Source organism: Ochotona princeps, chromosome 18 (assembly GCF_030435755.1).
Source record: "Ochotona princeps isolate mOchPri1 chromosome 18, mOchPri1.hap1, whole genome shotgun sequence".
NCBI lineage: Eukaryota > Metazoa > Chordata > Mammalia > Lagomorpha > Ochotonidae > Ochotona > Ochotona princeps.
The window spans coordinates 38977251-38989742 of NC_080849.1; the positions used below are offsets into that span (position 1 = coordinate 38977251).

The 12492-nt window shown below is 46.4% G+C and overlaps 1 protein-coding gene across 2 annotated transcripts in view; it reads right to left on the bottom strand.

Annotated features, from left to right (window-relative positions):
• LAMA3 (laminin subunit alpha 3) overlaps window positions 1–12492 on the bottom strand; it is a 216580-nt gene that overhangs the window by 54309 nt on the left and 149779 nt on the right. The window contains exons 38-41 of one of the 2 annotated variants that reach the window (XM_058676778.1): window positions 11368–11598; window positions 7448–7564; window positions 3237–3346; window positions 572–652 (exon numbers count right to left, since the gene is read on the bottom strand). In XM_058676778.1, coding sequence (XP_058532761.1) covers window positions 572–652; window positions 3237–3346; window positions 7448–7564; window positions 11368–11598 — 539 coding nt within the window. Of the gene's footprint in view, window positions 1–571; window positions 653–3236; window positions 3347–7447; window positions 7565–10020; window positions 10293–11367; window positions 11599–12492 lie in introns of those variants that run through there. The other variant, XM_012931484.3, reaches the window with a different exon arrangement.

Below are 12492 nucleotides of genomic sequence, written 5' to 3' on the forward strand. Positions count from 1 at the left end.
TGATAATACAAGGCATCACAATTCAGAAATGAACAGGATACAGATTATCCTGAAAATGTTCAAAATACACCATGGGGATGTGTGTAACAGTTTATTAAACTGCACATTTGTGTACAGGTACATCGGAGTGTATACACATGGAGAGCGGAGTATGCAGGAATGAATCTACATGGGGCAGGAGTGTGTAGGAATGTCTGGGTGGGAAGGGAAGGTAGGCAGGTGGGGTTAGAGATGTGGAGGACCAAAGAGGAAGTAGGAGGGGAAGGGGATGTGAAAACAGGAGAGGGGTGGCAGATGGGTGTTGGGCAGTGCCCAGGACTATGTATGATGTGCTCTTGTGGGGTGCCTCCCTCTCAGCTTTCAGACATACACAAAGCAAGAGAGAGCGGGAGGTTAATGATTTGCTAAGTGAGAAGTGTTGTATTTTTCAAGACACCATTTTCCAGCCCTGAGGATTACCAACAGCCCCACCCCTAGCTCTGAGCCACCACCCAGTAGAGCCCTAGCCATGCCCCGCCCATGCCCAGTGGCAGTGTGTTTGTGTGTGTGTGTGTGTATAAGGCACACCCACCTTTCACACCGAACTCCTGTGTACCCGGGTTTGCAGGAGCACCTCACGTTTCCCCCATTCACAACACAGCCGGTGGCAAAACTGGAAGGAAGATAGAAAGAGGTCCCAGTCAAAACCAGACATCCATGAGCCTCTATTCATTCGTTTCCAACACATGGGCTGGCTGGCAAACATGAAGGGAAAATTGAAAGCTACAGGCTGGCTTCTTTTTGCGCCATGAAAATCTTGCCCATCGAGACTTGCAGAGATAATGAGGAATTATTTCAGCTGATACTGGGTAAATCGTGGTGAATAAGGACTCAAGGCATTCATTTCCTTTTGGGTTTGGAGAAAGGCATTCCTTCCTTTAAGTCAGCAAAACGTCTCGCTGTGCAAGCGATGGTTATAGCAGCACTTTTCTGCAGATAGCAAGGAACAGATAAAGCAAGTCAAGGCAAAAAAAACATCGAGTTCTGATTCTTTTTAAAAACTTGTCTCTGTGTGTATTCAAATCGTTTTTTAACAGACACATAAATTCTCTTCTAGGTGGACGGGGTGCATGTGGGGGGGTGCCTGGGCCTACAGTGCCCAGAAGGAAGCCCAGGGCCACTGGTTGGCCTGTCTTCATGTTTCTGTGGGTACAATCATTGGCAACGTTCAAATTTTTTCCAACCACATTATGGAATTTTGAGCCCTTTTATTTTAGTTCTAAACAAGAGGTGGGAACCTTTTATTTTATTCTGCCAAGGGCCATTATGTTACATATGACATCATTCGTGGGCTCTACAAAACGACCAGTTTAAAATTTAGCCTGCTATGAGACTTATGCAATTTCAAGTCCCGCCTGTGGTTGTCTTGGCAGGGTCATGTCAAACGACCTCATGGGCCTTACAGAGCCAGCCAGTAGGCTGGACACCCCCCACCCCTGTTCCAAAGTGATGCAGAGTGGAGAAGCGTTTAAAAAAAAATCACCAAGAAGCTTGTTGCTTCGAGATGCATCTGTCATTGACCCTGACACTGTCACTGTGCTGAGGGAATAGAATTTATCCTTGGAGGTCCTGGGAGATGGATTCAGACTTCCACCTCAGGAAGTCAGCTAGAACTCAGCAGTTCACAGCTTGCTGTCACTGGAAGGAGAACCGGAGAAGACTGGGGCTTTATTGATGCTCCTGAGCAACTACGCAGTCCTCTCCCTTCCTGGGAAATCGACCTTGACGATCACAGCACGCCTTGCAACCAAAAATGGAAAGCTTTTGCCAAATGCTTGAGTGGAAATCTTGCTGCTTTCTGCTCCCGCCAGCGCCGTTCCAACAAGTCTGGGCAAGCAGCAAGTGATAGATCCCTCCACAAATACAGCTGCAGGACTGGGCAGGCTCTGGCGGATCAAACCCACAGAGAGCAAAGCAGGGCGAGCCATGCAGATGAGTGGCTGCGAAGGCTGTGCTGGGCAGCGACCTCTGGCCACAGGAGACGCAGCCAGGCTGACGCTGCACTGACAACCATCTGCCTGTGTTGTACACACTCGTTTCTGAACTTGTCTGCTACAGGGGACTTTGATCCACTTCTGGAATCTCAGACTGACGCTTGCTTCACTTGGGGGTTGACTTTCTTGTCCTGGGCTTGGATCCCACAGTGAACACATGGCAATGAGCCAAAATAGAATGAGGTCCCAAAGTCCAGAGAGAGCCTGGGTTACCAAGAGAATAAAGGTAGCTTTCAATCTGAATGAGCCTGAAAGGAAAGCTCAGATTGTGTCACTGTGGGGCCTGGCAGTGTCCCCAAGGTTCCATTACCCTGAGAACAACAAGAAAACAAAAACAAAAATCCAGATACTGTGCTGCACCTGCAAGTCCCAGGATCAGAGCCTGAGCTGCCCGTGGCTCTCTTCGGGGTTCTTGCTTACACCTTGCTTCAGCCCCTCGCCTTCTCATCTGGGAACGCATCCTCCCAGGGGCTTTACCTTTTGCACTGTTTTGTTCGAGACCCACCCCCCTGGTGAAGACAGAACATTAGCTTGCTGCATCCCATTGTCCAGGTCCCTGCTACACTGGTGGCTTCCTCGACTGCCTTCCATAGAGAAGCTGATCATCCTATTTCAGAAAACACCCTCACTATCTGAAATCCTACGGACACATCTCTGTGTGTCTTTACTGAGCAGGACAATTCCCCGGTCTCCCTCTCCAACCAGTTCCAGGCGAGGCCCCATGGGACCAGAGGCTCTGCCAGAGAGAGGTTCTGCCATCTTTATGCCAATCTTCCCAGGAGGAAAAAGGGCCAAAGCCTAGTGCGATGGGCACTCAGAAAATAACAGCCTAACCACCAAATGAACAGAAAGAGAAAGAGGAAAAACAAAAGCCCCAGAGGACTATAACTTGCAGAGACTACTTCTGTTTTGTTGTCATTGTTGTATTAATTTTTGTTAATCTTCTAGCTTCATTGAGCTAGGAGTCACATATCATACAATGAATCCATGTAAAGTATGCAGCTCAGCAGCCTAGCATGTTCACAGAGTTGCACAACCTTGCCACAGTCAGCTTTAGAACACATTTATCATTCCGAAAAGCAATCTCGACATCCGTCAGCAGTCACCTTGCATCCCCACCAGAGTCTGTATTCACTCGCCCAGTCCCAGGCCACCACCAAACCACTTCCTATTTCTATAGGTCATTTTCAGCATCGATAGTACCTGTTGGTGTGAGGACATGGGCAGACACCACAGGCTCCGACGACCGCGTTCCCATAGTAACCCTCCTTGCAGCGCTCACAGTGGTCCCCCGCCGTGTTATGCTGACAGTTCTTGGGATAGGTGAACAGGACAATTACTTGCAATCCAGGATGGGGATTGTTTCTGAGGTCATCGCAATGCTACCTACTTGATTATAACTCAAGCCCTCCAACTCTAAGCAGAAATGGCTGCCATCTAAAATACAAGTGTTGGGGATAGAAGCATAGGTCTGAATGTCCTTGTCAGTTATTCATGTGGTCTGAGACAGCAATACTGACCAGGTTTAAATTCTACTCCAAGCTTTCACAGCTGTGGAACTGCACAGGTTCCTTCACTTCCCTGAGCTCTATAGCATTTTTTAATACATTGATTTTGCTGATGTCTGACTCAGGGACAAATGTAATTTTCTTAAATATACAGTTAGAAACATGCTCATTTTTCAAAAACATTGGGAAGATTTTTAAAGGTATACCTGGTCCTTGGGAAACACATTCTCTCCCTCTTCCCTTTAGAACTATTTCTGCAATAAGAAACTTCATTTTCCTTTAATTGCCTTAACATTGATACACTGAAGAGCAATTAAAGTTTTTGAACCATTGGAATTTGTGAAAACAATAAAAGGCCACATTGTTTCTGAAGAAAGCACTCAATTAACGTCCCAAAGAAGCAAGAAATTAATTTTGCTTAGGCATTTCTTTTATGTAAATCCAATGATCTTCATTCACATCAATGTCTAATGGTAGCCGGAGAAGTGCTGAAATGACACAACTTTGTAGCTGAGCATTCTATTGATCCATAACCTAGTGGTTTGTGTTGAAATAACCTATCATGTAGAATTTTTACTCCAACAGTACCTGCCGGGGGCTTAAGAATAAAGAGCTTTAAATGCACAAAGCCATATAGAATAGAATCATTACTGTGGACCACTTGATCACTTAGAGATACTGTGTGTTGATTTGATTAAATGACCTGAAAAGATTATAGTTTTCAAAATTTGTTGAGACATTTTACCCCTGTATGTGGAAGTAGTACATGAGCAGGAAACTTTAATGGGAGTGGATTTTAAAGCCGTGTCCGAAGCCAGGTGGGGAAAACTCCATCACCAGGGGACTGGTTTATTGACAAAGCGAAAAGTTACACTTCATTCATGAACATCACCCATTTGTCTAGATTAAACAAATGTGTCCTTTGGGAACCATTCAGTAGCAGAATTACAGAGGACACTAAGATACTAAAGTACAGTTTCATATTTTCTTCCTATATAGAAAATCATAAGGGATTGGTAAAGTAGAAAATGAGGAAGGTCTTTAAAATGGGATGTGGCTCACACATTCCCTCTTGGCCACCACCAGAAGGCTCAGCCCTGGCCAGAACGTTGTTTCCCCAGTTCTTGCCCTGTGGTTTATCTGTGTGCAGAGCAGTTGTGTCCGGGGCAGGGGAGACACTGCTCCTGCCTGTACCTCTCCTTGGCTCAGGTACCCCGAATCTCTCGTAACACACCTGCTCTTTCCAACTGATCTTTAATATTTCCACTTTTCTCTTTAGAGGCAAATGACAATTTCAAAGAACATGCTTGCATGGATGCATTTGGGTCCTATGTGTATGAGCTCTGAAGCTGGAAATGTGGAAGGAACAAGAATGGAAACAAGTTACACTGAGGACATTCTGTACAACTGAAAACACTTGGAGCACTGACCTTCCTCAGGCAGGAGAAGAGAGGAGGAGGTCAAAGCTGTGTTGTTTCTACCTTTGCTCTCAGTTAATAGTGGCTAGCAGCTACCCTTAAATCAAGTCCTGAACTTGAAGCATCTGCCTATAATGTTTTCTAATGTTTTACTGTGAATGAATGAATGAATGAATGAATGCCACAGGAGCCCAAAATACACTCCCACGGCATGTGTTCCCCTAGCTCTTTTGACACCAGACACCTATGGGGCATGTATTTTTTGCCCAACTGTGCAAGGTACCAGGAATGAAAGATAGATTGGTACCTTGATTCAGGAGCAGAGAAATTTTCAAATTTCATTTTAATACAGTGTGGAAATTGTGGTGCTGTGGCAAAGCTGAGCCAGTGTACCAAGGGAGCAAGAGGAGGAGTTGCCCCAGGAAAGGCCCCCTGCAGGTGCTGCTGCCTGCTTGGAGAACAGGAGGAGGAGAGGCAAGAGAAAGGGAAAGGGGAAGGGACAAGAGGACAGAGAGGAAGACAAGGTTATGGTGGTAGGAGGGAAGTCAAGGACAATGGAAGACAGAGGAATTGGGGGGAAGGGAGAAAACAGACCTCAAAAAGGTGGCAAGGCAGGGACCTGGGATAAAAGAGAATCTGCCACCTGTCGTTTGTATCTGGACACACTCACTGTGCTGCCTGCTAGCAAAGACCTTTCAAAATTGATTATTGAAATGACATGGATGCTTGCACCTGTGTGAAGTCTTCAGCTTTAGAAACTGATTTTACATCTTGATAAGTAGAGATCACTTTGCAGGGGAATTCATCTGAAAAAGCACTCAGTTTGCTCCTTCCTGTTTAAGAGTCAGGCTGCCTCCTTGGCTTTCATGTAATGGACATGCTGCTATGCAGTATCACCACTCGGTCCTTGCCATTGAGTGTAGCGCAGGCTCTACATGTCTGTACACACCTGTGGGTGTGCACACTGCATAACCCTCACTAGACAGCACACTTCTGGAGAGGTTATGTCTGCTGATTTTGCCCTGGCACTTTAGCTTGCCATCTAGCACAAGAGCAAACACTCTGTAAGGATTTCCTGAATAAATGTTTTTCCTAGCGTCCACATGGGAGACACGGCCACAAAGAAAAGGGACTAAGAAAGCAAACCTTGTGTGCCTCAAATCTGAGCTCTGATGTTCACTAGGTAAGCAGACTTTCAGGAAAACTGCCCTTGTTCTTTGGTAGCTGTTATAAGTGGACTGGACTTCTAGCCATGGGTCAGTAGTAAGATAAACACTGTTCATTAAAGCATCTACCAGTGTTACATGTAACATATTTTCTCAACATAAACAGGGACATAGGGATATTTATCAGCGGAAAAAAATCTTTCTCCACATCCTTCATTTCTTTGGAGCTTACAAAGTTACAGTCCAACCAAACGCCCCATGCAGTGGCTCTTGGCAGCGGTTTCCTAGTCTGGCCTGTCCCTTCTTGTCCAGGAGGCATTCTCAGGCACATATAGCACTGCCTCAAGAGTCTAGGAGCTCCAATAACTGAAAGACACTCTTGTGGCCTGACACAATGCACAGGAAATCCATACTGGAATGAAATATTTCCATAGAAACACCTCCTGCCTGGGGGTTCTGATGCTCCTGGGGGTTCTGATGCTTGCAACCCTTCCCCTCATCCCCAAGGATGGACTCTAAGAGAGGGGCGAAGGAAACCAGATTTTAAAAATTCCAATTCCACAGATGAAAGACAAAAAGTTCCTCAGAAATGGCTCTTATGGGAGAGAATTTTATAAATGAGTTAAAAAATAAGATAATTTTCCAGCAGTTATGTTCTAGATATTAAGGACTGTCTGAAGCTTCAAGAAAAAAAAAAATACAAGCGTTAATACAGGGCGCTGCAGCTGGGTTGTCCTGTGAGGAAGGGGAGGAGGTAGAGCTGCCTCCTCCTCCCCCGCCTGCCCCTGTGCTCCCCGCCTGCCTCTACCCTGCCTCTCCCGGCCCGCCCCATTGACCTCTGTCATGGCAATGGTGGAAGGTTTGGGTTTGACCCAGAGAATGGGAGCTAAAAACCTTTCTCTGAACCTGCTTCTCTCTTGGCTGCTTTCCTGAACTTTGCTCTTCTGACACCCGTGAGACCCTGCATGACCTCCTCTCACCACAATGGAACTGGAGCTCGGAGTAGAGGCTCTGCTTTATTCTATCCTGGCAAGTGTTCCGTCCCAAGGATCCACCTCTTAAAATCATCTAATGAGACAGGGGTTAGAAACAAGGGAATAATTGTTCAGTCTGGTAATCTTTTCCAATGGTGTCTGTTAAAGTGAACAAAATGAAATGTAAAATACAGACTTCAGTCCAACAGCACTGAGCCTCCTACACATGCACGACTATTCGGAATTGGATGTGGGATATAACACTAACATCTTAAGGCATTGAGTGGGGATGTGGGGACAATGGAAACACATGGCTTGCTCATAACATCAGAGCATCAATGTACTCACGATACATATTCCTGTGCCATCCTGGCATCGATTTGAATGTCCGTTACAATTGCAGGGCACACACCGTCCAGGGTACAAGCCTCCTCTGTCATCCCGATAGTATCCCGAGCTACAACCCTGTGTTCCAAACAAAGTGCTTAATTCAGTACAAAGCAAGGAAATAGTGACATCCAAAGCAGGTGACAATTCTGACTGTGAAGCAATTCATGTCTTTTCTATCCTTCAGTATGTGTAGATTGCTAATCTCAAACTGACCAGGTCCACCTGCTTTTTTTGCTGGGTTGTATTTTGTCTCCATGCTACGGTACAGATGGGGGGAGGGAATGGGGCTCTTTCTTTCCACATCAGTTGTTATGGAGGTTGGTGGATGGGGTGGAACCCTGATGATGAGGGGCCCAGGCCTCGGGGAGGGCGGACACTGAGATGATCCCCTCAAGCTCTCTTTGGGCAGCTGTTCCCTCCCCAATGTGGGCTTGGGCTGATGGGAAGAGTTGTCTAGGATGAGAAGGAGGAGTGAAGGGGTTTTGATCTGGGCCTATGCAATTATGGTGCCATTGCTGGAATCACTTCCCTGGCACTCACCATTCTGTAGGTAATGCGAGGCCCTGGGAGAGGGGAGGTGCTTGAATGTTCCAGAATGTTTTTCCAGAATTGAATCCAGAGACCCAGCCTGAGGGAGTGTGGGGGGCTTTGCCTTTTGTTCTGGTTCATAGCTCCCTGAGTATTTCTATTTCAAATATTTTGTTTGCTTCCAGCATAGCAATATAGATTACTAGTTCTCTTTTGTTTGAAAAGAAGTACTTTTTTTTTTAATGAGCTGGTATCCTTTCAGAATGTATCTCCAACAGAAAGGAAAATACAGTGGTTCTTATCCCAGCCATCAAAAATTATTCAAATCTCTGTCCTGAACGAGAATTTTAGACATGGTCTTTGTTTGGCAGGGTTCATTGGTGCATAAATTAGAATGTTCTTACTTCTGTTCTTACTTCTTTCACTGAACTGCCTGATGGCCTATCATTAAAGCATCAGGAAAAATTAATATTTTAAGACACAAGCTAGTCTTTTCCAATCCTCTTTAAATACATATGTCTGTAAGATTCTGAAATGGTAGTGAAAGGAAATCTTGAACAATCATTCTCACTCCTTCCCAATCACAAAAGTCTCACCGAGCCAGGTGGAGAGGAAAAGATGCAGAGGGGAGGTGTGCTTTAGCTGCTCCCCAGGAGGACCCTCCACACCCCTACCGGGAGCATCTCCCACCATTACCAACCTAAACTGCTCATCAACAAGATCTTAATTTCCAATACAACGTTCCTTTAATCTATTAGGAGCCTTGTGTAGGCAAAAGAACACATCCTGGAAAAAAATGAGATTACCTATGTGTTATATGAATAGGCTTGTCCTGGAAGAATCAAAATATGAAAGGAATGTTCTTTCACTGAAAGCACGACTATTAGATGCATCTGAATGGGATCCAGCCACGGGTGGTGTGATCACACCCACAAACAATCATCTCCACCAATATGGGGGAACTTCCTTAATAAAGATCATCAAACAAAGATAACATTCCCGGCTTGCAAAAACAATCACACTTGGCAGAGAACAAATGACTGCAGCAGGCAACTCTATCTGGTGAGTTTATGACAAGGTGCCTGAGTAAAAGTCTTCATTAAACATGCTTTGGGAAAGAATAGTCTGTCCTGAATACAATGAAGTCATTCATCTTAACTTGCTTCTGAATAGAAGTAGGAAAAATACTTTCAAGAGTTCTGTATCACATGACTTGCAAAATATTTGCCAGTTACCTAAATACAAGCATTTTCTCACTTCTATAGCAACAAACTCCTATTTCACAAACAATTCACATGGTGTGGAACAAATATTTTTTAAATGCGAATGCATCTGTCTCTGCCTCGGATTTCGGTAAAGGGATTTTGTAACCGGTGAAGTTTGCTTAAAGTGATACTTTTCTCAAGTTCACTTTCCCAAGTAAGCTTTTTGAGTACTAACGGTAGAAAATCAAGTTCCTTTCTGATTTCCAGGGCTGTTCAAACTTCAGTAGGATCTGTTTTGCTCAATGTATCCAAAAGTATCCATGTAACCTAGCCCCAAAGGTTTAAAGAAAGCAGAATTTTTGCATGGCTCATGCCTGGCAGACTAAAACCTGTCTCTTAGGTATTGTGCAAACTTTTGCTGAAACATGCTTTCATTGTCTTTCTCATTTTATTTTGTGGGTAAATGTTCTTCCAAGCGAATCTGGGGACCCACCGGCACTAACCTCTTCAATCCTAAGGTTAGTGTCTAAGAGGGACAAAGTTTCCTAGCAAGTGAACATTCCCACCAGCATTGATGCTATTCCAGGTGGGCTGTTGTTTATGGGGCTTGTGGTTAACAGCTCTGGAGAGCTATCTGTCAGGTCCTGTAATAAACACTGCCAGTCAACGCTGCCCTGGGGAAGTCGTCGACCCCTCCCCCAGCCCACCTATGTATTTATTCATCTCTAGAACTTAAAATGTCACAAAGCTAGGGACTCAGTCCCCATCTCGAAGTAAAAAACGTAAAAAGGTTGTTACCTGGCTGGGTCTAAACTCCGCAAAGCTTACTTGTAGCTGACTTTGACCCGGAGGCTGAAGAAGCTGTGCCCTTTGTTGCTGTGAATTGTATCCCAGACACTGCGCCAAGGTTGCCCCAAAGATCCAGAGCCTCAGGAAGCACCAGGCTGACCGCCTCACTGCAGGGGGCATCCTGGTGCCTCCCGCCGTCCCGCCAGCTGCACAGAAACCTCTGCTTCTTCCTCTTATACCTGCCCTTCCTGCTTAGTGCTCAAGCCTGCCTGACTCAGGGAAGGTAGGCTGTCTGCGGCGAGGGGCCCCACCTTTAAACTTCACACATGAGTCAGCCCGTGCCAGAGCGCTGCTAACAGTCGCACGGGTAAGCGCGCCGCTCTGTAATTCCTAGGAGGTGGGGCAGGCAGCACCTTCCACCCATCTTGCCCCGCAGACGGCACTAGTCAGCTAGAGCCGCTGTAAATCACAGGCTGAGTCACAGCCAAGTACACGCCCTGGGTGTGAGGCGGGTCATCCCGGCTCTCTTCTTTTTTCTTGGGCTGTGAATTTTGATCAGGCTAGAACAGGTGTGGAGGGGTAGGGGGACGATTGAAGCCACCTGCAAGCCAGGTTCAGGAGCCACAAGTTCTCAGAAAACCCATGGTCAAAGGAGATATCTGCAGGCTCCAATGAGCAGAAAGTTTTGTGCAGATCACACACACACACACACACTCTCAAGGGTTTGCCAGATCCACATATGTTGGCCATGCAGGATCCACAGCGTGAGCAAGCTTACTATTTCCCAGCGAGTACACTAACAATATGTTCCCCCTCCCCCCTCTTTTACCTTGAGGGCTGGAGATCTGCTGCATTTTCATTTTATCACACATTCTAATTCCTAAGAACCAATCAGATCCACCAGAGCTGAAACAATGAGGACCAGCAGCAAGTAGAAGTGAGTTCTGTTGGCAGAGTCCAGTGTGTTCTGCTCTTCCGGGTCTCGGAGGATGGTGGAGAGGGAGTAGGTATGCGGAGGGGACTGTCAAGGGAGGCCTTGGATTGGAGGCAGGCAGAAGCAGCACAGGACAGCTGCTAGGAAAGCAGTGGCTCAAATACTGGGAGACTGAGAGATTGCTGGTGTCTGTGTCACATCTGACTGCTGGAGGTTGTGCAGGCAAGACACAAGCTCTAGCCCTGCAGAAGCTAGGACAATCCAGAGTGCTGAACAATCTCATGGTGCTGGACCACCAGTGAGAGTAGAGGGCACAGCCAACACACACACACACACACACACACACACACACACACACACACACACACACACACACACACACAAATGCCCAGGGTCATGTTGGCAACTGGGAACTGTCCTACCTGACATGAGTCACCTGCGTAGTCAGGAGGGCAGGCACACATCTCAACGTGATGTGCCCTGCGTCCACTTCCTGAGTCGGAGGCTTCCTCCAGCCCCACCTCACCCAGCGTGAGCCGCTGCGTCTCTGTGAAGTAGAGGCCTCGGATGCGCAGTCCATCCAACCGAGACAGCACCATCATCAGCTCCTCTCTGGACACTGGGGCGCCACTGCCTGCATGTCGGAAGTTTCCCTGCACAGGGAGATGGAGTGGGGATGCTCTCTCAGTCAAATTCATGCCCAGGGATTTCAAAGAAGAAACTCACAGAAAAAGAAGAAGATGGGAAGATGGGAAGGAACCTCCTGAAGCCTGCATCCAGCAATCAGAGCTCCCGGAGAAGCATAAGAAAGACAGCAATCAAGGGGGGAAAAGTGATGTCTTTGTTTACTTTTATTACCAAAGACACCTTTCTATGTGTAAGCAGCAGATAAAGGATCGAATGCAGAGAGAAGCTGAGTCAGGATGCAGTCATTAAACACACAGGAGTGACTGCCTTCCCTCGCACATCATGCAATGTCAATAACTTATTATAATAAAAAACATGTAATGCAAAGTGTACTGTATCCACCATGTTTTACTGCACCCTATAATCTTGTCAACAGTAAGCCTAATGCTTCTCAACATATATCTAGAACTTGCCCAGCTTGCAAAGCACTGTACCCACAAAACCACTGCACTTCCCCTACCACCATCCTGCATTCTGAGAGCCTTGACTATTGTAGATAGCTCTTGCAAGAGGAGTCGTACAATATGTGTCTCCTAATGCTTGGCTTTTTTCACTTAGTGCCCTGTCCTCAGGGCTCCGTCAGGGCAGCATCCCTCACTTTTTGAAGGCCACCCAATGTCCCTTCGTAGGCCTGCATCCCTTTTCCCTTTGTTCATCTGTCACTGGTCCTTCAGCTTGCTCCCACCTCTTAGCTACAGCAAAGAATACTGCCACACGAGGGGTGTGCAAATACTCTACAAGACGCTGCTCTTGAATTCTCTTGGCTATAACACCAGCAGTGGCACAGCAGGATCAGATGGACATTTTTGTTTTTAAGTTTTCAAAGAACCTCCCCCACTGGTTTCCACAGTGGGTGTCCC